This window comes from Cydia fagiglandana, chromosome 26, assembly GCF_963556715.1.
Source record: "Cydia fagiglandana chromosome 26, ilCydFagi1.1, whole genome shotgun sequence".
Lineage (NCBI taxonomy): Eukaryota > Metazoa > Arthropoda > Insecta > Lepidoptera > Tortricidae > Cydia > Cydia fagiglandana.
In genome coordinates this window covers 9,372,132-9,399,899 of record NC_085957.1, presented here as the reverse complement: position 1 = coordinate 9,399,899, position 27,768 = coordinate 9,372,132, and the positions used below count along the sequence as shown (strand labels likewise).

The window sequence follows — 27,768 nt, the reverse complement described above, 5'->3', positions numbered from 1 at the left end:
TACATAAGGGCCCCCCCACATCTGGCGTCTTTCGAGCGTCGGCGTCTACAATTCTATGGCCGACGTCGACGCAGCGTCGACGCAACTGCGCGGCGACGTCATTTTCCATAGCGCTGGACCGACGCCGACAGACGCCGACGTTCGAAAGACGCCAGATGTGGGGGGGCCCTAAGATCCGAAAAACTCATTGGTACGGCAGGGTTTGAATTCGCGCGCACCGCGCAGACTATACCAAATTATTTATTTATTCTTTGACTATGGTAAACATACCCGCCCTCATTGCTACGACGACTCATGGCCGAGTCTATCTCTGACTCCTCTGAATCACGCTTGCTGTCGACACTCCTATAAATAATAAAGATATTTATTTAATCAATCTTCTTCCTCGCGTTGTCACAGCTCATGGGAGCCTGGGGTCCGCTTGACAACTAATCCCGAGAATTGACGTAGGCACTATCTAGTTTTTACGAAAGCGACTGCCATCTGACCTTCCAACCCAGAGGGGAAACTAAGCCTTATTATTAGGTGTATTAAGGCCAATGACGTCTACATACCCTTTCGTCGCCTTTAACTTCTATGAAATTATGACGTGTAAATAACACTTGCACTGCGTGCTATCAAAATCGCTGCAGACTTTTCTTGGTCTAACTCTATTTATTCTGTGACTGTGGTAAACGTACCCCTCATTGCTACGACGACTCATGGCCGAGTCTATCTCTGACTCCTCTGTATCACGCTTGCTGTCGACACTCCTATAAATAATAAAGATATTTAGGTATAATCAATCTTCTTCCTCGCGTTGCCCCGGCATTTTACCACAGCTCATGGGTCCGCTTGATAAGTAATACACAGAATTGACGTAGGCACTAGTTTTCACAAAAGCGACTGCCATGTGACGCTACAAGTACATGCGGCCACAGAATAAATAATAGTACTAGGTACAGAAGACTCACTCTCTAACAAATCGCGTCTGTCACGATCAGCACAGATATGGCCGCTAGGTGGCGACAGCGCCACGCGCGGCTTATGGCAAACCCCAAAATTGGGGTCGAACGGATGGAGTTTTAGCTACCTGTAGCAAAGCGACGAAATCGCGGAGTGAGACACGCCTGATGCGGCCCACATCAACTTTGGTGAGCAGTAAGCCAGTAATAGTTGCCGCGCACCGCTACGGAAGGAACGCCTGCTCGCGCTTGTGCCACCTTGCGGTGACATCTGTCGTAATTTTGTTAGAGAGTGAACCTTCTGTGCCTAGTACATTATTTAATCTGTGACTATAACTTTAAAGCCCCCTCCAGACTATGTGCGTGAATCGCGGGCGAAGCCGCGAACGCGAGTGTGGAGTCGATTTCGCTGTCTGCGAAAATCGATGCCACACTTGCGTTCGCGGCTTCGCGCCGCGATTCGCGCACGAGTGTGGAGGGGGCTTAACACCACCTTGCTGTAGCCATGTCGATAAAGTCATATCGATAAACTATCGTCATTTCTTGCAATTTTAATTTTAACTTCAAAGGTTTAACGAAATCTAAAATGTCATGTTTCCGTGATTCACTCGTCCATGGCCCCGACGGAAGACCAGCGTTGGCCCATCAAGGCTAACACCATGCTGAGTCGGGACCATTTCGTGGCTATTTACTTGTTCTGATGTTCTGTTATGTAATGATATGTGTTGTAATGTTAAGTTTATTTTTTTATTTATTTTTGTTACTCTTTTTTTTCTCTTTTGTCTGTTACCTATTTTTCATGCCACGAATAAACTATTTCTATTCTATTCTAATAAACGTACCCAGCGTCGCTACGACGACTCATGGCCGAGTCTATCTCTGACTCCTCTGTATCAAGCTTGCTGTCGACTGTGTCGACACTCCTATAAATAATAAAGATATTTAGATATTAAGTGGTATCCAGACGGGACCATCCAGGAGTAGTGGACAAAATTTTGCTCTCTTTCTGTTGTTAGGGTTCCGTACCCAAAGGGTAAAACGGGACCCTATTACTAAGACTTCGCTGTCCGTCCGTCCGTCCGTCTGTCGCCAGGCTGTATCTCACGAACCGTGATAGCTAGACAGTTGAAATTTTCACAGATGATGTATTTCTGTTGCCGCTATAACAACAAATACTAAAAACAGAATAAAATAAAGATTTAAATGGGGCTCCCATACAACAAACGTGATTTTTGACCAAAGTTAAGCAACGTCGGGAGGGGTCAGTACTTGGATGGGTGACCGTTTTTTTTTTTCATTATGGTACGGAACCCTTCGTGCGCGGGTCCTACTCGCACTTGCCCGGTTTTTTCTTGTAGTTCAAAAACGGTACGTATGTGGAAAGGATTATCGTGCGCACACCTACCCCTCATCTTCAGCACCGCCTTCTGCACTCCTAGAGACGCGTATGCTATCCCCATCTTCAGAGACGTTGGCCGGCTGTATGGCCGAGGCATTCAGCTGGGCTGCCACACCTGGACACAATGGACTACAGATGTAGTGCAGTTTTCCATCGTATTTTGTCGGAAACGTTCGTATTTGTCCATGCTACTTCAGTCAACCTCAGTTTTGTACCGAGACTGACTGAAATAGCAAGACACATTCGTACTTCGTTCGTTTCCGTGAAAATATGATGGAAAATAACTATGCACTATCCCCCTTATTCATAAACATTTACGTGACATTTACTAAAGTTGACAAGCCGATAATAATCGTTTGTCCCTTTCCGACGTATTGGTATGATGGAAAGGGACAAACGATTATTATCGGCTTGTCAACTTTAGTAAACGTTTATGAATAAGGGGGTACATATATCTATCTGTAAGGGCGTCCGCTATAGTCCGTTTTTTTAGCATTAGAAAGAACTTCGCAGAAGTAAGCTTGTGGTTCAAATCCGGAACTTTTAGCGGTAATAATTTGAAGTAAATTATATGTATTGACCATGCTGCAGTAATTCAATAATTATTAACAATTAAAGAGCCTGATAAAAACTGCACGCTTGCTTCTGTGGAGTTCTTTCTAATGCTAAAAAAACGAACTATAGGTGACTGATCCCCATAGTAGGCTCAAGAAGGCTTGTGTTGTGGGTACTCGTGGGTCTCTATTGTTTCCCAAATAGTTTTAAGTCATAATGTATTGTTTGTCCGAATATTCGTTAGTCATAATTGGTTTTTCTCAGAAACGCGTAACTTTTTAGGATTGCCATAAAACAAACCTAACCTAACCTAATCTATCTATAGAATAACCTTACGAAAATCCTGAAAAGTTAACGGTTTCAGTTTTATGACTAACGATAATATGACAATCAATTCATTATGACTTAAAACTTTATGGGAAACAAAGGGACCCCGGGTACTCGTACAACGATATATATAGTAGGTATATATGTAAACATATGTACAGATGTACTGTACCTGAGTGTAAAAATATGGGTGTAGACATACCTAGACAACATACTCAAAAATATGTCCCATAGTTCCTAATTTTCTGACATAAGAGCTATAGCACATATTTTTGAGATGATTTGTGCACCCATATTATTAATAATTATTACACTTGACTGTACCTACTTATATAAAAAAAGAGTATTTTATAAATATAGAAAACACTCATACAACAAATATCTGTGCTCATCATACAAATGCTCTTAACGGGATTCGAATCCATGACCATCGGCATCATAGACAAAAAATTAAAGATATAAAGTATTCAATCATTCTTACCGAATAAGATTAATATCACGCAGCATTTCATATTTTCAGCAAATAATCGTATAAATTAATGTATATAAGCAGTAAACAAGTAGGTAGGTATATCGTTTTCTAATGAAAATTTCTTAAATGCATATAAAATAGTACATTAAATAGGCAAATTGCCTATCGTAATATTTTAAGTTTTGTTGCTGATTAAAATGAAATGATAATTCAATAGCAATGAGAATGTGTCGAAGTCTAGTAAAAGGTCCCAATTTGTCGCTTACCATAAGGACGAGATTTGTTTGTATCTTCATACGAATAGCCTGTCAAAGCGTCCTAATGCCAAGCGTCAAAGTGAGACTTTGCCGGAAACGAAACAAAATGTCGAATAACATTGAAATTAAATAGAAACGCGTTTCTCAAGACGTACTTCTATTCAAAATTGTGTCGTTTTCAAGCAAAAGGTACCATATTGTCGGTTGTCATTAAGGTTGATTTCAAATTGAAGCGAAGTATGTATATGGAAATGGCGCCTTATTGACACCCTACAATAAGTACAGTCAGCAACAGAAGTTGCTAAGCGGGCTAGCTGTTCACAATTCCCTTGACACGCTCTTATTCCCTTAACCATAAAGCCGTGTCAAGATCATTTTGAACACCTGGCCCGCTTAGCAACTTCTGCTGCTGACTGTACCATTCAACCCTTTGGTATAAACAAAGTCCTACGCATTCGCCAATTTTTGATCTATGTGACTTACTTATACGTTACTTATATTACTTTATGGTGATATAGTTTATACTTAATTTTGACTTCATCACCTAAACGGAAAAGAGGCCACATACGAGTATATATATATATATATATATACAGTGAAACTTGGGTAAGTGGGATCTCAAGGGACGAGCAAATTGTTCTCACTTAGAGGTTTTCCACTTACACAGGCTCCCAGTTAGCCAGGTACAAATAAATTTCTGTCTCATTTACAGAGGGTTCCATTAATAGAGGTGAGAATAGAGTATATTTCAGTTATAGAGGTGGTTAATAAGGTATTTAGTAATTATCTTTATAAATAAATAAGGTAAAATAATCCTTGACCCTAAATATTTTTTAAGTGTGTTTAAATATTTCTTTGAATTTATTTTGAATGATTCTCCAAAGGATAGATATTTCAAAATTAAATTAAATTTGATACGGACTTCACTGCGTATTAGAAATTTAATAAATGAATTTTTTTTTCGTGTTAAAAAACGAAAGTACTACTCAAAATACTTACCAAAAAAGGAAAGTACTTATCAAAATTTCAGGTTTCGTTTAACTACTTACATAAATTAACTAAATCAAACTTAAAGTTGTTTAGACACAATTAGGCAAATGCGGAATTTGTGGATAGACTAAGAGTTAGTAAGAATACGGTAATTGTTCAATGTAGTCCAAGTTAGAGAGGCCAATGAGGCCATAGATTGACGTTATCTCAAATACAGAAGTCAATTCCCTATAAAATTCTAAAAAACAATTAGGAAAATGTAATCTTATAAATATAGTCTCAGTAAAAGAGGTAAAATAGACTCTCTGTCTCAGTTATAGAGGTAAATGTGACTATAAAATCACAAAAACGAATCCCAGTTATAGAGGTTCGTTTTTTCTCAGTAACAGAGGTAATTCAGTGCTAAAGTGTCGGGACCGCACCATGAGTCCCAGCTATAGAGGTTTCTCACTTATCCAGGTCCCACTTAACCAGGTTTCACTGTATATATATATATATAGTGAAACCTGGTTAAGTGGGACCTGGATATATATATATATATATATATATATATATATATGTATGCCGAAATTAATTGATTTATTAGAAAACACAATCCAGCAGTCTTAATTATTACACTTTCACTAACGCGCGACATGTCGCATGGCACTGATACTAGTCCAGCTAGACCACCCTTATAAAACAAAGTCGTTTGGCGCGTGTGTCTGTTTGTATTTATGTTCGCGATAAACTCAAAAACTACTGGCCTTTTAATTTTAGGTTACTTTTTATTCTAAGTATGTTTTTAAGTATGTTTATGGTTTTAAAAAAAAAACTACTGAACGGATTTTAATGAAATAAATAGCAATGTATTTATGAAATATTTATTTAAAGTTTAAAATTTGAACAATACAATAACCACTTGTGCAAACATTATAACTTAATTCTAAATCATAGACAAACGAATACCAAAACGCGTAAATTAGTGCAAAATGTTGTAGGCGAAGTTTTGAGCCATCTACTTCAGCTGTCAAATTTGCGCCTACAAAAATTAGTCTATGCGTCTTATTATTCATTGTTTATGTTATAATTCTAATCATTATACCCAAAATGGCACCAATTTAACGTCTTATATTAATTAATGACTTGAACACACTTGTACAGTCGCCATCAGATAGATCGGAGCGGCCAAGGTGTTCACAATATCTGAACGCGCACTCTAGCGCCTTGACAATAGAGGCGTGTTCAGATATTTGTGAACACCTTGGCCGCTCCGGTATATCTGATGGCGACTGTATTACTCAAAAAACAATAACAATTACATTTTGTATTTGTTTATTTTTAACACAGCCTTAATATTAAGTTAACGTACAGCAGCACAAATAGGTAAACGGTGTAGGTGTCCAAAAAGAACTAACCACACTTTAACAACAACGATGTGTTTAGATCATTTTAAACACCCCGTTACTTATGCCGATACTGTACAAACCAGTCTGTCACACGCCAACTCCATTAATGTGAGATATAGCTCCAATGACATATTTCAAGTAAAATATTATGATCATAATATTAAATATTTTACATACAAAAGTCCTAATATATAGCTAATATTTTTACCTGAAATAAGTAAACGGATTGCTATATTTAGACCAAGATAACTCTGCAACGATTGTGACAGCACAGACTGCGTTAGTGTTATTTATACGTCATAATTTCACAGAAGTTTGCCGTTTAAAATAACACTTGCACAGCCTGGGCTATAAAAATCGCTACAGACTTATCTAGGTATAATTAATAATTGGTAGGTATTGTTAAGGCACATGTATACTAAACTTATTCTACATTTAAAGTCACTTAACCTAAGAAAATATAAAAAATGTGAAAATACTTCTTTACTTAACTTTTGAAACTGTATTATGATAATCTCTTGTTAATCCTTAAGCAAAGGAATAAAATAACATTTGTTTTAATCATTAAACAAAAGAAATTTCAAAACCTTCGCCAGATTTAAATGCTAAAAAAAAAACTCTTCAATAAGTTATTAACGTATGAAGAACGTAACTTAAGTCGAGAAAAATATTCATAAGATTTAATTAAAAATAATAACATCATACTATTATAATTATTGAAAAAGATAAAACTTAAATCTACTTATTAGAGTTAAAAAATATGGAATCGTAGAGATAAGTAAAGGAGTGGTAAAAATTCTCGTTTTAGTAGGAAAACTGATGTACGGGTATCGTCTTGGCTCGTCCCATTCGTTTTTCGTCAAGTTCTTAAATTAATCCTTTTATGCTCATTCTACATTCGTCACAATCGTCGATGGCTTCCAATGTAGAATGAGTGACGAAAGCAGAATAGGACTAATTTAAGAATTTGACGAAAAACGAATGGGACGACCCAAGACGATATCGATGTATGGAGTTACCACTATTTCTTTACTTGTATTAGTCATGAATGGAATGAAACTTAAAGCAAAAAAAAAGAATAGGGTGGGGTAAATGCGAAGGCGGGGTAATTTCGGAACTGGCAAATATCTACTAGAAACACTTTCTACTGTAGCAACAGTACGCGAGATGCCATGTAAGCGTTGCAGCGGCGTAAGTGTTGCTAAAGTATGAACTGTTTCTAGTTTAGTAGATATTTGCCAGTTTCGGAATTACCCCGCCTTCGTATTTACCCCAATGTACCCTAATAGAATGTTTTGTAGAAATGTAAATTATTTGGAACAAAGAGACCTACCTAGATAGATGTGTAGAATTATATGGTTTGACAGAATGTGACATCCACATTAAAATAACCAAACGACTTTCTGACAGTTATAGTCCCTTCTTATACAAAATATAAATATACAACGTATATTATTTGTGTAATATATTTTGTTTTGCGCTGAGGAAACTCCTGTATTACGATTTTGTTTTGTTTACACTTGTATAATTCTGTGTTAACTTTAAGTTATAAGATTATTTACGAATTTAAAAGCACATTTGTGTGTCCCAAATACGGCACAAACAAAAAAGAGATTCACAGCATAATCACATTCTGTTCCGATTGGTTTGAAATATTATGATCTAAATATGGCACTTATTTTTTTTAACCCTTTTCTAATCCACAAAGTTTCCAATCTACAAAGTTTTCACAAAAATATCCAAATATACTCCAAATAAACCCAGATGATTCTTTCGAAGACAAGACACATTTTCCTAAAGTACAATCTGATTTGAACCTGAAATCGTTGATATTTTATTGGCGCGTATGTGGTCGATTGTACTATGCCTGGAAAAGGGCTAAGGAATTATTCAAAGATCGATTTTTACAGCATAACCACATCTTGGTCACAATCGGCATAGCTGTAGGCATCGGAACTCTCCTTGAGCATATATTAGTGGACATGTTTCTCGCCCTGGCTATGTTATAGGAACCATGTGATTGGTTAAAAATAATGTTCCAAATATGGTACATATTGTCCCAAATATGGCACATTTTTTTTAAATATATTATGCTGTTCTTTATTTAAACAGGTGTTGATTTACAGCATAACAACATCTCGATCACAATCGGCATAGTTGTTGGCCCCGGAACTCTAATTGAGCATATTTTAGTGTTTACAGGACCATGCGCTTGGTTAAAATTAATGTGCCATATATGGTACATATTATTTGTCCCAAATATGGCACATTTTTTTAAATATAAATTGATGTTTTACAGCATAACAACATCTTGGTCACAATCGGCATAGCTGTTGGCCCCCGAGCTCTCCTTGAGCATATTCTCGTACTGTTTGACATGTTTCTTGCCCTGGATATGTTCGGCGACGATGTGCTTTTTATTGGACACTTCCGTGTTGCACATCACGCAGTTCAGGGTTGTGTCGTTTATCTGAAAATGCGAAGTGGAATTTATTTATACAAGCTTGTTAAAATAAAAATTAATTTTGAGTTCATACGAAAACGCACAAAGTGGTCGACATAGGTCACAGGGTCGCCCGGCTAACATGGGCCTGGGCAGGGCATATGTGCCGACTTCACGAGGAACAGAGCAAGTACGTTTTGGAGTGGAGACCCCGGCTAGGCAGAAGAAGTGTAGGCAGACCACCCGCCCGTTGGTCCGATGACATAAAGGAGACTGCAGGACCAGAAGTCTTTGTTTTATATGAATGTATCTATAAAATACGTGTCTATGTTTACCTTTCTTATCAGTGCCGGAGAATATTGCTTCTCAATCTTCTCCAAATTCCCCTTATGCCACTCGCTACCCACATGCAAGCCAAACTCGCTACTCTCAAACTCGCTTTGGCACACTTTACATCTATGCCCGTTCGCTACTTCACCAAAACTGTGCCAGCAATCAAAAGGTACTTTTAACACATTATCATTGAAAATGACAATTTTATTCATCCTCTGAACTTCACTCTTTTCTTTTTCTATAGTAATATTTTTAAATATCTTTATAGCGGTCTCTTTTTCGTTCAGATATATGTTTTCTTTTTGTGTAGCAACTGTGATCTGTTTGGTGCCCATTTTGATTTCTGTTTTGCGTTTTTTGGAGGATATCTTTGTGTTTTCGACTTGAAGAGCGTGGGTGGGCCAGGAGAGGTGCTGGTGGAGATGTTTTCGGGTGATGACCACGTTGCAGATACTGCAGTGGTACATTAGGTAGAACTGAAACAAAGTTAATATAAATTTTTGGCTAAAATTTCATTTTTGGTACAAGCTTTTATCGCTAACTGTACTTTTCTTACCACACGCAACTAATACTCATCGAGACAATTCTAAGGACCCCAAACACAATTAACCCTTTAACCGCCAGAGTCTGATATATAAGACATTACATATCCAGCTTATTTCGCCACAGTCTGATAAATAAGACAAAGATCTGATTTGGTTTTTACAGCACATTTATAACTCCCGTAACTATGCCAACCTTACTCTGCGGCGTACAATTACTGACGGTGGCGACACGAGCACGCTCGCTCAAAAATTCCTGGCGGTTAAAAGGTTAAAATATGTTGTTTTATCACAGAGGTCCCGTTATCACCTCCTGTCTTCATCATCAGACCAGCTCCATGTCATCATAATATTGCATTGTCATCTGATTTACAAATGTATGCAAAATTTCAGAAATCGGGGCATTGGGTATTGGGTATGTATCGTAAATAACTAGTAAAATACAGCGAAAAATTAAACTGCTCACCTGTCTCAACAAATCTTCATTGTATTTATCAACAAATCTAAATTTCTCCATATTCTCCGTATGCCCTCGGCTTTCCACATGTTTACTCAACTCGCACACCACACATGAACACACAAAACAGTATTTACTACCATCGCCCACATCCACTAGAGAGTTATACGCCGTACTTGTTATCTTTATATAACTATTACCCAGTTTTATATAAACATATTCCTCAAGATCGAAATCTTCAATGTATGAATCGTCCAGATCGTCTGAAATTTCTTCTTTAACACCGTTTTTTACTGTTACAAACTCTTCAGTTTTAAATTGTGGTATATCTGCTTCGATGTTGGCCGTATCTTGTAGGTTTTCTTTATTTGGTCCGTTTTTAACAGTTACTGGTACATTTTTAGCGGTATCCACATTTATTTTAGCTGTATTACTTTCTTTAGCAGCGATATTTGGTCCATTTTTAACATTTCCTAGTACATTATTAGTTGTATTTACATTAATTTTATTTGTATTGCTTTCTTTGGCAAGCTTTGGTCCATTTTTGACATTTACTGGCACAGTTTTCGTTGCATCTATTATTTTATTTGCATTAGCAACATTTTCATTCTTGTTACTATTAACTGTAGTTATAGTTAGATTCTTATTGGCGATTGGTACAATTTTCTTATTAACTATATTTGGTAATGGTATATTATTTAATGCCACATTATTATTTGTAATAGCTGCTTCTTTGACACCATTAACACTAGTCACATTATTATTAACTACATTTTTGTTTGTTACATTTGTAGTAGCTGATTCAGGAATATCTGCTACAGTCTTAGGTTGGGCTACAGCGCTATTACGAACATTAGTACCATTTTTAGGCTCAATAAGTGTATTGTCATTTTTGAAATAGCCCAGAGCTCTGTGCAGGCTTACGATATGTTTTTCGAGGTATTTATGTTTTATAATAAATTCTGGCATGATTTGAATGAGCTCATTGCATAATGCACAGTGAAGGGCGTCGCGAATCTGCAAAAAAGAATGACAAATAAATAAAAAATAGTTTTTTGCTATTATATTTGCTAACTTAACTATAAACGATGGGGCAATGTTAAACCAATATAGTTTGTGTATCACATGTTATATTCGAACTTTGGCACACAATAATTTGATGAGCTCAGAACTTATAATGAGCTCAAACTCAGCTACTGCAAAGATCTATTATCCAATAGTCTCTTTTCCTGTTATATTTGATATGTTTTCTGAAAGAGCTACGTATTTGTATGATTTCATATACATATTCTTTTTAAATCAAATTTCCATAAAGTAATATACCTACTGTGTATAATTGCATGAATTCTATAGTAATTTAAATTGTATTTTTCTTATTTACTCGTAATGCATGTTAATAATAAGATGTAAGTAATCCTGCCCCGCCCACGGCTCCCGCTACCGGTGGTATAGTGCGACGCATGAGATGGACTCGAGACATGAACGAGAATGTCATGCGCGCCTATTATGGGGCTACAGAGGGGGGAACACAGCTGTCCGCCTATCGTTCGAGAATACTGCCTCTGTTTCAGGCTCTTGAACCTACCATCACCGTGTCGGAGCAGCGATTATCGGACCAGGTGCGCGTCATTCAGCGGCTAAAGCGATTGGATGACGCGACACTTGATCGACTTCGCCAGGAGGCTCTTTCTGCTCGCGCGGACCTCACCTCGGTGCGAGATCTGCCCGCCACGTCGCCGGATCCGGTGCCCGCACCCGACCTGGCACCGGGGGCGCCACGGGTTGATTTTTGTACCGACGAGGGGGACTTCGTGAGTCAGAATGTGAGTACAACTGCTAATGAGCAACTGAGGAGGACTTTGGAAGAGGCGATTACGCAGTATCGCGCCACAACCAACTCTAGGCCCCGATTACCACGTTTGCCTATGAATAGACGCAATCTAGCGCTAATGGGAGCCCTAAACGCTTTACTAGAGCCATATTTAAGGACTAGTAAAGATTTAGATGATACGCACTCGATCATGTACTGCGGAGCCATTGCGGCGTGCCGTGTTGCTCGCATCAAGTTCCCGGACGCTGAACGTGCACCTAGGACCGTCGGAGGTGTCCCTGCATGGCAAGCGCGGATCGAGCGACGTATCAGCTCGTTTAGGACTCTCATCGCAAAGCTGATCTGCTTCAGGGGGGGCAACAATCGCCCCCGAGTAATGCGCTTTGTGAACCAGGCGTTCGCGGGGACGGATATCAGGCCCTGCGACTACATGGCCAATGTCACAGAGCGCATCGACTTTCTAAAGCAGAAAGTCTATGCGTGGGCAAACCGTATTCGCCGCTACAGAGAGCGTGTGGATCGATTCCAGCAGAATCGCCTTTTTCAAAGTGACCAAAAGAAGGTGTACCGGAAGTGGGAGGAAACCAACCTTCGTACGCCCGACACGCAGCCGCCGGATGCTACTGCCATGACCGACTTCTGGCGTAGCATCTGGTCGGTGCCTGTCGGACACACCGAGGGGGGTTGGATGAGTGTTGTCGAGCGTGAGTGCGAGTCCATCGAACCTATGGGGGCAGTCACCATCAGCCCCGATGACGTCAGTTGTGCCATCCGCTCGGCCCAGAACTGGAAAAGTCCTGGGCCGGATGGATTGCACAACTTCTGGCTAAAGTGGTTCCGATGCTCGCACTCGCGCTTGGCAGCACAATTTCAACAAGCCCTCGAGCTTGGTTCCCTCCCACCTTCCTTAACAACTGGTGTCACCTTCCTGCTCTATAAGTCCGGTAGTACCACGGAAGCGAAGAATTACAGACCCATCACATGCTTGCCTACACTCTACAAGCTCCTTACATCCATTTTGAGAGCAAAAATCAACGCGCACATTGTCGCAAACAATATTCTGGCTTCCGCTCAAAATGGATGTAGGGTTGGGTCCCGTGGTACTAAAGAGCTCCTCCTCATAGACATGACCATCTGCCAACAAATCCGGCGGAACAGGGGTGCCCTCTCGGCCGCTTGGATTGACTACAAGAAGGCCTATGATTCGGTGCCTCATTCATGGTTGGGGAGGGTCTTAGAGTTGTATAAAGTTGATGCAGCTTTGAGAGCCTTCCTAAGCGCGTGTATGGGACAGTGGACCACAGTCCTTCGTCAACCAGGTGGCAGGGACGACCGTCCTGGCCCGCAGGATTTTATAAGGATTGAGCGAGGAATTTTTCAGGGCGACAGTCTGAGTCCCCTGTGGTTCTGCCTAGCTTTAAATCCCCTCAGCACCCTGCTGAAGGATTTGGGACTAGGTTGCCGGCTTCGGAGAGAGGGTGAAGTCATTTCTCACCTTCTGTACATGGATGACCTCAAATTATTTGCACCAAACAACCAAGACCTGTCGGAGCTACTGAAAACCACGGAAGTCTTCAGTAGTGCCATCAACATGGAGTTTGGTGTCGATAAATGTGCGGTTATGCATGTACAGCGGGGGAGGGTTGTAAATTCAACAAATTTACAACTGTCTGAGACAATGTCTTTCAGATCCATCTCTGAATCAGAAACCTATAAATACCTTGGTATGTCACAGTCGTTGGGTATTGAGGACGAGGGTATTAGACGGTCGGTGAAGGAGCGCTTTTTCAGTCGGCTCACAAAAGTCCTTAACAGTCTTTTGTCAGGAGGCAACAAAGTGCGCGCCTTCAACGCCTGGGTAATGCCCCTACTCACATACTCCTTTGGCATACTAAGGTGGACTCAGACCGAGCTGGACGCCCTGGATCGGAGGGTCCGATCACTGCTCACCACACATCGCATGCTACACCCACGCTCGTCAGTTATGAGATTGTACATCCCACGGAAGTGTGGAGGCCGAGGCCTCCTAAACGCCAAGGATCTCCACAACCGCGAGGTGTACAATCTCAGGAACTATTTCCTTAACAACGAGTGTGGGATGCATCGTGATGTGGTGGCAGTAGATAGGAACCTCACGCCGCTTTCCTTGGCAAACGAGAACTGGCGCAAACCTGTGGTACTAAGTACTGCGGATCGCAAGGCGGCATGGGAGAGTAAGGTGCTACACGGGCGGTTCTACAAGGCCCTCACGGGACCCGATGTGGACCTGCTCGCGTCGGTGAACTGGTTACGATTCGGGGACCTCTTCGGAGAAACCGAGGGTTTTGCCTGTGCAATTGCAGACGAAGTGATGATGACGAACAACTATCGGAAATATATCCTGAAGGACGGTACGGTCGACATTTGTCGGGCATGCCGCCGTCCCGGAGAGTCACTCAGGCATATCATTTCCGGTTGTTCTCATCTTGCTAACGGCGAGTACTTGCACAGACATAATCTCGTAGCCAGGATTATTCACCAGCAACTTGCTCTCCTATATGGCCTTGTGGACTGCGAAGTACCGTACTACAAGTACTCACCTGCGCCTGTTCTCGAGAATGGTAGTGCCACGCTCTATTGGGATCGATCTATCATCACTGACAGGACTATTGTAGCCAATAAGCCTGATATTGTGATAATAGATCGATCGCAACGTCGGGCCATGCTCGTTGACATCACCATCCCCCATGATGAGAATCTCGTGAAGGCCGAGAAGGACAAGTCCAGTAAGTACCTAGACTTGGCTCACGAGATAACCGCCATGTGGGATGTTGATTCGACGATCATTGTCCCGATAGTCGTTTCAGTGAACGGTTTAATAGCGAAGAGTCTCGACCAACATCTCGAGAGACTCTCGCTAGGTGGTTGGATCAAGGGACAGATGCAGAAGGCGGTGATCTTGGACACGGCGCGGATAGTACGTCGGTTCCTCTCTCTGCAGCCCTGACCACCGGTAGCTTGGGCCTTGCCCCGCTGCTGGCGGCACCCTAGGTTAGGTTTTTTATAATGTGTTTATATGTATTTTTATTGTTTTGTAAGTGTTTTTATGTTTTACTTTTATATTCATATTATAAAAATACCTAACCTAAGACGATAAATAAATAAAGATGTAAGTAATAATGTTTTGAACAGATTTGTCCCGCCGAGTTTATTGCCGGTCCCATATTGAGATACCTTCCTCCAATTGAGGGGGGATTTAAATCTTCTCGAGGCAGAGGTGTAAGGTTGGAGCCGGTATAGCTTTATTTGACGTTCATAGGCGCATTGTAATATGCCTACTTGAATAAACTATTTTTTATCTTATTTTATTAATTGCAAATATATATATATTGTTATTTTTTTTTTTTTTTTGAAGTTGCGCAGGATCGGGACAGGTGGCACGCTCTCGTTTCGGAGGCCAAGATTCTCTTTGGATCGCTGAGCCAAAATAGTTAGTTAGTTGTATTTTATTAATTCCTGTCTCCATACAATTCATAGCTTGATGGTAACAAATGATTATATTTTATTATAGTTATATTTTGATAAAAACTTGTTAAAACATACCTCTCTAAACAGATGCACGTTAAACGCCTGTATAAACGGCGTCCGCTGCAACATGTTCAGATGCTGCACATCGTTCACATGATACTTCAACCTCTCCTTGTCTATATTAACCTCACAGAGCCCGCAATAATAATCATTCTCACCCCGACACACTATATTAAACGCCAACTTCGATATACGAAGAGATATACCAAATGTACATATGACTATATCATCAAAATTACTATTAGCCGCTCTAAGGCCTTCGTACACACTCGCTGGATTTATTTTAAGTTCATTTCCAACAGCTATTTGTCCATTTTCTTTTGCTGTAGCAGTATCATCTGTTTTGGCTTTGTTGGGTGTGGAATGTATGATTTTTTTGGCCGGTGAGTCGAGGAGAGAAGAGACGGTGGTGGGGTGAGTGTGGACGGAGCGGATGTGGTCTTCCATTACATTGATGAGCTGGAGGTTGTTGCAGTGGCCGCAGTGGTAGCATTTGTCGTCGACCTGGAAAAGCGATACAGATATGAGAAGAAAACAACGGGTTGCACTCTGGGAGTGCCGGCAGAAGTGAAAACTCAATTACATTATAAAGGCCTGTCTCCATATTGAGCGGCAAACTATCGAACATTGGCTTGCGAGGCAGCCGCGCGCAATGGATACCGGGTTGGCTCGTGAGCCAACTCGATCAGGTCACGTGTCCGTCTTACGAAGCGTCTTACATCAAAATATAAATAATAGCGCCATCTAGTGCAAAATGTCTGCAGCACTATGTATAATTGAGGTTAACGCCATCTAGCGTTATTTCGTTGCATTACTTGAAACTCCTAAGCACATCACTGTTAGTACTCGAGTTATATTAGTACCAGTTAGAGGGAAACTCACTAGATGGCATTTAAATCAATAAAGAAAAACACAATGACATTGTAACAGTTTTTCGATCAGGTCACGTGTCCGTCTTACATCTTACGGATCTTACGGTCACGTGACACTTGTTACGTGTTTAACATTTTTTCCCCATCACAAAAAGTGCACAGCGCCGCTAAAGTTTTCATTTCAAAAAACCTTTCAAGTGAGAGTCGGACTCGCGTTCAAGGGTTCCGTACATTACCCAATTTTAAACAATGTATTTTTTTAATGTGGAACGTGAATGAAATGTCTTTATAAATCCGTAGGGGTCGGATCAAAAACTTAGTAATTAAGTCCGACTCACGCTTGACTGCACATTTCTAATAGGTTTTCCTGTCATCTATAGGTAAACAACTATTTTGTGTATTTTTCCAAAATTTTAGACCCAGTCGTTTCGGAGATAAAGGGGGGAATGGTCGGATAGACAGACAGACGTACGAGTGATCCTATAAGGGTTACGTTTTTTCCTTTTGAGGTAAGTTAACTCACCTGTCTTACAAAATACTTTTCATACTCGTCGACAACAGTACACTCGTTGAGTCTGGCTGTGTGCCCTTCGCTCTTGCAATGCTCCGCTCTGTTCCTGATGTGACCTAGCTCCTTACAGGCCATACAGTAGAAACGGTATAGCTGGGGTTCTAAGGTCCACCACCTTGCATTTTGGAGACAAAGCAAACCGCTTGGAACAGGTGTTCCTGGGGATGATCTGAGCCGATTAAGCTCGGTTGCCAAGAGGTTCCACCCAGCAGGTGGGCAGGGGAGGGGGGGCAAAAGTGGCTCCGGCGCGCCTCACTCTAAGCTATATATCTGCATACATCTAGCAAGTATATCAAGTTTGGTGTCTTTTTCGTGTAATTCGAGGATGAAAAATTCATTTCTGTGACTAAATTTTCACTCTTCCATACAAAAAAATCGAGAAATTAAAAATTCCAAAAAAATCTTTTCACTTTTTATTTCGAAAATCCTCTACAAAATTAAAACTATGAGAATTTGCTCTAGAAAAAAAATACCTGTGAATAGCCCAGTTATCCTACTATATAGAATAGTAAACTTGTTAAACATTTTTTTTTCATAACCCTGATAAAAAAAATGTTTTGTGTCGCGCGGCGTACCTGCATTGTAAGAGCGGTATGCAGCGTTTAGGATTTTTAAGTATGTTTCGATGGTTTCTGATAAGTTGTTATTCTTCTGGTTGTAGAAAATTACTTCTGGACGTGATATATATACAAATATAAATTAAATGTATAAATATAGATGTTGGGAAAACTTTCGCCAATAGAGTTATTATAAATGTGATAAAATTAACAAAGCAGATATTTGATTACAATGCGGGTTAAAATACGAGTAAGATATATATTGTTCGCAATTGCCACTATATGCCCATGGGTCCGTGCATTTTAGTTTTTTCTTAACGCAGTTGCACCTCCCTGCGCATTTTGTTTTGCAGCGGCAACGAATAAGCTCTAAACAAGCAGCAGCCGCCGCAGGTATGTAGGCTTGTACATATGGGCTCCCAATAACCATTTTGTTTGGACCAGCTCCAGTGAGCAGGACATGGAAGCTGTTGCTGAGGGGCTATAATCTGTCCCCAAACATAGCCTCCTTGGTAAACTGCACGGAGAATATGTTTACGTAGGTAGCGCATCTTCCATTGGAGGCAGATTCTCTAACTGAAGATTATTTTTTGTAAAAAGTACTTTTCGGCACTCTTTTACACTTGTACTTGTACCTGATCCGAACACTGTAACACAATGCATAGTATCAAAATAATGTCTAAGGACCAATTCACATCTCGTAATTCAAATCTGTTCAGATTTAATATTGTAAGACTCTTACTTGTCATACAAGACAATAACATTTTTTTCCAAAATTGGCTGCTCAATGTTGTTTTGTTTACCGTATTTAAATCCCTCCGGAACATTACAAGGACCACTAAAACCAGGATTGTCAGATCCCTCATATTTCCCACTTTTCTGTATGCTGTATGTCTCACATGGACACTAAGGGCATCCGAAAAACAGAAAGTGAATGCACTAGAGATGTGGTGCTGGAGACGAATGCTGGGCATATCATGGACTGAGCATCAATTATTGAGGAGCTTGGCATTAAAGAGCGGTTGCTTTCTACGGGCAAAACTCGGTACTCAACTTCTTTCGACACGTGTCTCGTCGAGACGGAACCTCGACAGAACGTCTAGTTGTGCAAGAAAGAGTAGGAAGTGACAGGGCTAGGGGAAGATCTCTAATGAGATGTACTGACCAAACCAAATCAGTGTGTCGGTCACAGTAAGCGAATGCTTACGGAAAGCAGCTCTACGGGAGGAATGGCGACGTGTCGTTAAATGAGTCGCTCAAAAGTTTTCATAATGGCCGTGGTCGTGGTCTATCAAGAGTGTAACGAAGAAGAAGGCCCTCCGTTACAGCAGGATATGCGCTTTAAGCTTGAAATACGCTTTTTTTCCCTTTCCACACACAAAAGAAACTGTGTTGTAACCTGAAAAGGCGTGGAAGAATGGCAAGACTACTATCCTTTCTGGTCCTGTAAAATAAATCATATATCTATGAGTTACAAATAAAATCATATATTTAAAGAATGTTTGCAGCACGTGACCATTAGCCCAGTTGACCTGTCTCTTATTGCGGTGACATATTTATTTGTTTTATTTACAATTAATGGAAGAACTACAAACGTTAGCTTAAGAAAATGCAATAGCATGGCACGAGAGGAACAGGTGATTCTTTCCTGTGCCAATCCTCCATTAATTGTAAATAAAATAAATATGTCACCGCAGTATACGAGACAGCTCACCAGGGCAATTGGTCAAGTGCTGCAAACTTTCTTTAAATATATGATTTTATTTGTAACGCATAGATATATAATTTATTTTACAGGACCAGAAAGGTCAGAAGTCTTGTCATTCTTCCACACCTTTTCAGGTTGCGACACTGTTTCTTTTCTGTATGGACAGGGAAAAAAGCGTATTTCAAGCTTGGAGCGCATATCCTGCCGTAACGGAGGGGTTTAAATACGGCAAACAAGGCAATATTGAGCAGGCATTGCCAATATTGATAAAAATTGTTATTGTCTTGTATGGCAAGTAAGAGTCTTACAATAGTAAGTATGGACAGATTTGAATTACGAGGTGTGAATTGGCCCCTAGACGTTATTTTAACAAAATGCATAGTATTTTGTTACTGATTTTACGAGTACATCAGGTACAAGTACGAGTGCAAAAGAGTGCCGAAAAGTACTTTTTACAAAAAAAAATCTTCAGTTAGAGAATCTGCATCCAATGGAAGATGCCCTACCCACGTAAACATATTTCTCCGTGCAGTTTACCAAGGAGGCTATGTTTGGGGACAGATTATAGCCCCTCAGCAACAGCTTCCATGTCCTGCTGACTGGAGCTGGTCCAAACAAAATGGTTATTGGGAGCCCATATGTACAAGCCTACCTGCGGCGGCTGCTGCTTGTTTAGAGCTTATTCGTTGCCGCTGCAAAACAAAATGGGCAGGGAGGTGCAACTGCGTTAAGAAAAAACTAAAATGCACGGACCCATGGGCATGTAGTGGCAATTGCGAACAATATATATCTTACTCGTATTTTAACCCGCATTTTAATCAAACATCTGCTTTGTTAATTTTATCACATTTATAATAACTCTATTGGCGAAAGTTTTCCCAACATCTATATTTATACGTTTAATTTATATTTGTATATATATCACGTCCAGAAGTAATTTTCTACAACCAGAAGAATAACAACTTATCAGAAACCATCGAAACATACTTAAAAATCCTAAACGCTGCATACCGCTCTTACAATGCAGGTACGCCGCGCGACACAAAACTTTTTTTTTATCAGAGTTATGAAAAAAAAATGTTTAACAAGTTTACTATTCTATATAGTAGGATAACTGGGCTATTCACAGGTATTTTTTTTCTAGAGCAAATCCTCATAGTTTTAATTTTGTAGAAGATTTTCGAAAAAAGAAGTGAAAAGATTTTATTGGAATTTTTAATTTCTCGATTTTTTTGTATGGAAGAGTGAAAATTTAGTCACAGAAATGAATTCTTCATCCTCGAATTACACGAAAAAGACACCAAACTTGATATAGTTGCTAGATGTATGCAGATATATAGCTTAGAGTGAGGCGCGCCGGAGCCACATTTGCCCCCCCTCCCCTGCCCACCTGCTGGGTGGAACCTCTTGGCAACCGGGCTTAATCGGCTCAGATCACCCCCAGAAACACCTGTTCCAAGCGGTTTGCTTTGTCTCCAAAATGCAAGGTCCCCTTAGAAAACAGGACCTTAGAACTTCTGCTAGTAGGCTATTGAACGGATATGTTCTGTATTACAGTAAGTCAACTTACTTGTCTTACAAAGTACTTTTCATACTCGTCGACCACAGTACACTCGTTGAGTCTGGCTGTGTGCCCTTCGCTCTTGCAATGTTCCGCTCTGTTCCTGATGTGACCGAGCTCCTTACAGGCCATACAGTAGAAACGGTTGGCCATTGGACGAATCAGCATGTTCCAAGAGTTAAATTTTACTGTCACTTTCTTGTTACCTGAAATTTGACGTTTCTTATTACTTGTAATGGGGTTGGTAACTGTCAAAAGTTTGCATAGATGGCGCCGTCATAGCTTGGTCGTTTTTCTCTGAGATTGAAAGCCACCGACGATTGTAACGAATGTAGAATGGGTGACGAAAACAGAATAGGACTAATTTAAGAACTTGACGAAAAACGAATGGGACGACCCAAGCCGATACCCTAAAGGGCTTAGCATCAAGACAAAAAATTGCAATCCATTTAAAAAAAAATTGACAATTCTTGGGATTGACAGGGCAAGTTGGTGCCATCTGCTAAACACTTCGACTGTCCAACCCTAAAAATTTGGCACTACTGACTCCAAACCAAACTAAACACTTACCTAAATCTACCTCTAAAACGTCAGGCAAATCCTCACTCTTCGGTTTCTTAGCCATAGACGCATAAGAAAACTCCAAACTCTGCTGCGGCTCATCATCATCATCACTATAATCCTCATTATAATTCAACGGACACCAATCATCTTCGTTATAACTATATTTCCTTTTCTCTACAATCTCATACTCTTCGCTGAATTCTGTTTCATTTGGCTCGTCTAACATGTAAGCGTTTTGATGGTTATGGTTATGCTTAACGTTGAAATAGTATGAATCTTTCTTCTCATTATTATTATTGTTGTGTATATTGAAATCGTACATGATATCTGAGACTCTGTTGATGGCGAACAGGAGTTTGTCTTCGTGTGTTTTGCTGGAGTAATGTAAGGTTTTCTGCGATTGGTCGAATATTGTGTTGCAGACGCCGCAATGGTAGTTGCTGTTGATCTGAAACACAAACATTTTATTGCAATTTATCTTCAAAATTAACACTCAAGGCCTGCGCAAACCGGCGGAGCGCAGCGCAGATCACTTTAAAATTATCAATGTATTTTCTTCCCTATTTCAGTTACCTTCAGGTATAAATTTAAATGCTTTGAGACCGACCTCGGAGCATCACGGAGGATTGTTACTCCGCGGCATCGAGGAGTACGCCAGAGGATACCGCGGCGGTAGGCGGCGGCATGCCGCGGCATCCCCCGGCATGCGCCGAGGCCTCCCGAGTGAGCCGGAGTAGTGCCGGGACGACGGGGGAGAACTCGTGCATACTAGTCACTAATCCCTTGTGATAGAGTACACGCGGCGGCATGGCGCGGCATCCCCCGGCCTGCGCCGAAGTGCTCCCTGGTGCTCCCGGACTGTGCGGGCGCTCGCGGTATGTCGGGGGATTTTACCTCGCCGGTGTGCGCTGCGCGGCGTAAATGCTCCTCGGTGATCTGCGCTGCGCTCCGCCGGTTTGCGCTGGCCTTCATACGGCCAGATAATGGCACAGCATAAGTACTAGTACTCCCGTACAGAAAGGAAACTTCCTACAAAACTAGTTTGACAGCAATTCAGGGACGAATCATGCTGTCCCTATCTTATGTATGGTACTATCTCTTTCGGCTATTTAGGGTTGTGAAAATTTCTGAATTTTACCCTGGGTCTTATGGTCGTGCACGCAAAGACTTTTCATGGACTAACTCTATTTAGAATGTACAGTCGGCATCAGATATATCGGAGCGGTCAAGCTGCTCACAAATATCTGAACACGGCTCTATTTTCAAGGCGCTAGAGTGCGTGTTCAGATATTTGTGAGCAGCTTGGCCGCTCCGATAAAATCCGATTAAATGAGTTAAAATGTACTCACCCTTCTAGTAATAGTCAAATCATATTTATGAAGCGGCTTATATCTCTGCATGTTGGCCACATGCTCGCTACAACCAATATGATCTGTGGCGTCACAGTAGACCTCGCATACGGCGCAGCGGCGAAAGTTCTCGGACACCAGATAGATGGTGTGCCACTGATGGTGGGTGAGGAACACGTTGGAGTTTATTATGAAGCCGTTTGGTACCAGCTCGAGGGTTAGTTGGAGATGGGTGTCTGGAAATATGCAAAAAAAAAAAATGTAACCTTACCAAATTAACCTATAACATTGGCTTCATACTGATACAAATACAAATGCATTTATTTCATTACTTTTTACATCAGTTCTTAGGTATAATATAATGGTTAGGTAGGTAAATAGTCCATCTTAGGTATATGGAGTAAGTAGGTAAGTATTTATAAGAATAAGAATAAGAAGCCATTTATTGCAACACACAAAGCATTCAGGTTTCAAATATAGGTAATAACTAAAAATAAAAATTGTGCGGCAAAAGGAAGGGGTCAGCATACGCTGCGTCAGTCATTTCGTTACAAATTGCCTGCGCAGCGCTGATTTTCAGTCCGTCCCCTTCACTGAACCACATTAACATATATTTATCTAAACATTATGCAACAAATTGTGTAAGTAATGAAAAGGGTGCGGGTACAGCTTGCTGAATTTAAACCCGCCCTTGGTCAGCTAATTGGAATGGTATTGAGATTATCTAATATTTAAATTATGAAATTGACATAATAAAACAAAACATTAGTGAAACATTAGTGACTAGTGGGTAGTGACCCTGCCTATGAAGCCGATGGTCCCGGGTTCAGACAGGTTAAAATACAATAAAAGAAAGTATACAATGTATAAAAGGCGAACTTATCCCTATAAGGGATATTCCAGTCAACCTTTGAGCAATTGAGAGTAGACAAATGAAAATGACAGACAAACGAACACATGTACAGAAAAATAAATTATTACCCAAGGAAATAATTAAAACCCTTAGTCTTCATTCTAATATAAATACACATACAGGGTGATTCATGAGACGTGAGCAGGACTAATCCTGCACACTCAGTAACTGATAATTGACCGATCACCGTCGTATTTAGGTGAAACAACCACAATTTTTCCTATTTTTTAACTTTTTGGTGAGGGCAAATTTAATTCTCTACAATCATGGTTACCCTACAAGACCCAATTAATAACGATAAAACCTCTTTAACCGTAATGACAGCATTTGATTACGAAGAAATAAACTGTCAAACTTGAGTGAGATACGAGTTTTCAAAAGTAACCAGACCGTGATGACAGTGATGACATTCAATTTGACACAGAATATTAGTAGTTTAGTATTCTAATTTTAGGGTGACCATGCATGTCGTAAATAAATTTATTAATTTTTTTTTCAACACGAGTAGAAAATTAACGTTAATCTCACTAATACTGATACGAAACAGTTGCTTATAATTTACAAAAGGCGCAGTCTTAGTCCTGCTCACGTCTCCTGAATCACCCTGTATATAACACATATGTAATCAAACTATATAACTTAATAACATGGATAACTTGGACTCCTTTTTAAAAGACTGGCCAGATATAGCTCAAAACCGGCACGAGTGGAAGAAGAGGGGGGAGGCCTTTGCCCAGCAGTGGGACAAAACAGGCTCATAATAATAATATAATAAGGGTCAGATGCAGAAGGCGGTGATCTTGGACACGGATAGTCCGCCGGTTCCTCTCTCTGCGGCCCTGACCACTGGCAGCTTGGGCCCTGCCCCGCTGCTGGCGGCACCCTAGGTTAGGTTTTTTATAATGTGGTTATACTTATTTTTTGTTGTTTTTTATGTGTTTTTGTATTTTACTTTTATATTCATCTTATAAATGACCTAGCCTAAGAAGAAAAATAAATAAATGTTGTAATCAAAATATTTAAATTAAAATGTTATAATGACTTACCATCATCTATTGACACACCTGAAGAACCTGCATAATCGTCCATCTTTAATTTATACAACTCAAACTCTCTGTATCTACCAACTTTGATACTTTCCTTAAACACTACACCATTAATTATATATTGGTTTCGGCCAAATATATCATTGTTTATGGTATAGTTATTAGCTTTCAGCAGTTGGTTGTCTATGTAATCGGATTTATTGTCTTCTTTAGAAGTCTGCAATGGCATTAACCTGAAATATAAGAAAATAAATTAGTAATTACACAAAAAGTAAATTATATACAAATTTAACCTCCCAACTCCCATGAGTACCCGTACCAGGCGTGTCTCACTCCGCGATTTCGTCGCTTTGCTACAGGTAGCTAAAAGTACATCCGTTCAACCCCAATTTTGGGGTTTGCCATAAGCCGCGCGTGGCGCTGTCGCCACCTAGCGGCCATATCTGTGGTGATCGTGACAGACGCGTTTTGTTAGAGAGTGAGTCTTATGTACCTAGTACTATTATTTATTCTGTGCCCGTACCAAGTCACTGATAGTGTCAAAACTGACATTAAAACAAAACTGGCACTAATATGCGAGTACAAACGAGATGCATAGAAAGTCAGTTACATTGTCGATAGTGTTTATGTCAGTGCAAAAATGGTAATAGCCACCAGTACCTACAGTCTTTCTTTACCATAGGGGCACATGGGGCCCGTGCCCAGGGCTCCCAGCCTCAAGGGGCCCCGAGGGACAGACAGTAACAATACATTTGACTACCCATAATAAATAGAAGATCATAGTAGAAAAATGTTAGTTTAAATCGCTTTCTTTACTTTCCAAAAGGGCCCCAAATTCTTATGTGCCCAAGGGCCCCGGCATAGTTTAAGATGGCCCCTATTAGCCACACAGGAGGCAATCAACAAAGGAGTTTTAAACTTAGAATTGTATTTTAATCTTTACTGACCCAATATCAAGTGGGAGGCAAGTTAATCTACTGTGGTATCAAGTAAACTTAAAACAAGTATTAGACAAAATGAGGTACCTCCACTTATATAATAGGGGCTAGACTACATAGAAACATACAGTGCTTGATAAAAATACTCATGCTTCATGAATCTAGGATATACCTGGATCTGGCATGAGTGGTGGGGGTAACTGACAGAACGGGATAGTCTTATGTATCTTTCAGTAGGAGTAGCAGAGAAAGCGGTATTATTGCTTGTCCTTGTCACAGTCTCACTTTTTGTTTGTTCCCCACCTTTTTATTAGTATGGAGAATGGTGGGCAACAAATGAATTCGACCAATCACAGTGTCGCATTTGCGTATGTTTTGTCCCTCACGGAGGCACGCGTATACCACTTCTATGCGATCCTACCTTCTATGTCATGCTTACTTTTGACAAGTTATTTTAATAAGATTTTAGCATAAATTTAATATTTGGTACAAGCTTTTGTCGCTGACTGTACTTATCTTTCTACTGGCTACTAATACTCATTGAGACAATTCTAACAACCCCAAACACAATTAGGTTGCATTGGTTTATCACAGAGTTCCTATGGCCACCTCCTGTCTCCATCATCAGATCAGCTCGGCAGTACCATAATATTGCATTGTCACCCCGACTTACATATGTTGCAATTTTTCCACTTTATCGGAAACCGGGAAGTGGGTAAAATTTAACTTGCAAGTTTTGATTACAGACAATGGGAAATGAGAAAAAGATTTGCCCCTCGGCCCAGTGGGCCTGGGCCTAGGGCGGCAAGCCATTAAGGGTGGCAGCAGTGGCGGATTTGCAGTCTTTGCCGCCCTAGGCCCCAGGCCCTGTAGGCGCCCCTTTCTCAACACCCATAATATTTACTACATTTTGAGTTATTTCTTGTTACCATCAGCGAATTTTTTGTCACAATTGGCCGCCCCTAAATATCTTGCCACCCTAGGCCCGGGCCTACTGTGCCTTAGGGCAAATCCGCCATTGGGTGGCAGTATAAAATGATGGGTGCTGAGAAAGGAGGAGCTAGTAGTTACTGCAGGGCCTGGGACCTCAGGCCGTCCAAGACTGCAAATCCGCCACTGAACTAAATAAAAACTTATAAAAATGAAGTAACATAAGGTAAAGAGGCAGTTTTAGCTAGTTTTAAAACTAAGCTAAACTTTAATAGCACCATAACATATCCAAAACATGTATGCCATGTATTGCCACAAAGAAGTTACCATCTAAGAGCCAAGAAAGTGGCAATTTGTAACATCTCTTTGTTGACAATGCACTTTATTTAGAAAAGCTCACAACTACATAAATAGAAGATTATTAAGATAACAATCAAATAGATAAAATAACAATTAAAGTGGTTGATATTTGCTTACAAATTTATGCTAGCTTGTGTATTTACTTTCAAAAGAAAATTGCAGAATCCAAAGCATTTTACAACATGACAGAAAAGTCATTCATCTCTATTCTCTACGGTAAAATTCATAACGAATAAATATTTCAATAAACAGTGCTATGTAACGTAATTTAGAAGTAAATTTTGTAGAAATCTTACCATGAAAACAAGGAACGACACACAACAGAAAAACGGAACAGATTTTTATAGGTTACGTTCTTTTTTTCTAAACAGGCACAAAGAAATGTCTATTAAGGTTTGATAGTTTGTAGGTAGAACTCGAAAGTTATTTCTAGGAATAAACTTTTAAATTGCATACCCTGCATTTTGTACCTACCATGGCGCCATTTTAAAAACAACTTTGAACTTGTAACGATAAAGAGCAGTTCAATAGATTTAGTCACGGATGTTTGGTTTATTATCAAACACAGCACAAATGTAAATAAAATTACAGAGAAATCTTTATCTTGTTTGAAAATTACATTCCGTCCACAGATACATAACTAACATAACATAACAAATAATTGCTTACGTATGACTAATTACCATTTGATTACTTGATGGAATGCGTTAGTTAATTGTATCTACATTAGATAGATAAGAAGTTACTCACCGATTTCCTTCAGGATCTCGAAACAAAAAGGCTGGAAGAAAAAACCACGCTATTGATAAAATTGAAAATACCAGAATATCCAACAGAAATGTTATGTATTCAAGCATTTTACTAACACCAGTTAATGAATTGCGATTATCATTT

At 40.1% G+C, this 27,768-nt stretch overlaps 1 protein-coding gene and 1 long non-coding RNA gene across 3 annotated transcripts; both read right to left on the bottom strand.

The window, feature by feature from the left end:
* Nucleotides 1–255: 255 nt before the first annotated feature.
* Nucleotides 256–3,783, bottom strand: LOC134677641 (uncharacterized). Of its 2 annotated transcripts, none has more exons than XR_010100072.1 (3): nt 3,707–3,783; nt 2,350–2,458; nt 256–345 (listed from the first exon to the last, which is right to left on the bottom strand). It is a non-coding gene; the product is annotated as an uncharacterized LOC134677641 (long non-coding RNA). The 2 variants fall into 2 exon arrangements; XR_010100071.1 differs by lacking the exon at nt 256–345 and adding an exon at nt 692–752.
* A 4,683-nt stretch (nt 3,784–8,466) lies between these two features.
* LOC134677677 (uncharacterized) lies at nt 8,467–27,748 on the bottom strand. The gene is made up of 9 exons (XM_063536138.1): nt 27,625–27,748; nt 24,647–24,879; nt 22,688–22,923; nt 21,345–21,786; nt 20,784–20,980; nt 15,521–16,009; nt 10,117–11,124; nt 9,111–9,584; nt 8,467–8,802 (listed from the first exon to the last, which is right to left on the bottom strand). Exons 1-9 carry the CDS (start codon nt 27,729–27,731, stop codon nt 8,626–8,628), a joined length of 3,363 nt encoding a protein of 1,120 aa, XP_063392208.1. The 5' UTR covers nt 27,732–27,748; the 3' UTR covers nt 8,467–8,625.
* Nucleotides 27,749–27,768: the final 20 nt, after the last annotated feature.

Bases quoted from the DNA above. Each gene is read 5' to 3' on its own strand.
- LOC134677677 (XM_063536138.1), bottom strand. From the start codon at position 27,731: ATGCTTGAATACATAACATTTCTGTTGGATATTCTGGTATTTTCAATT. The intron at 20,981-21,344 runs GTAAGTGTTTAG...GTCAAATTTCAG, and splicing joins CGTTTTAGAGGTAGATTTAG to GTAACAAGAAAGTGACAGTA. The intron at 8,803-9,110 runs GTAAACATAGAC...TCGCATTTTCAG, and splicing joins CTCCGGCACTGATAAGAAAG to ATAAACGACACAACCCTGAA.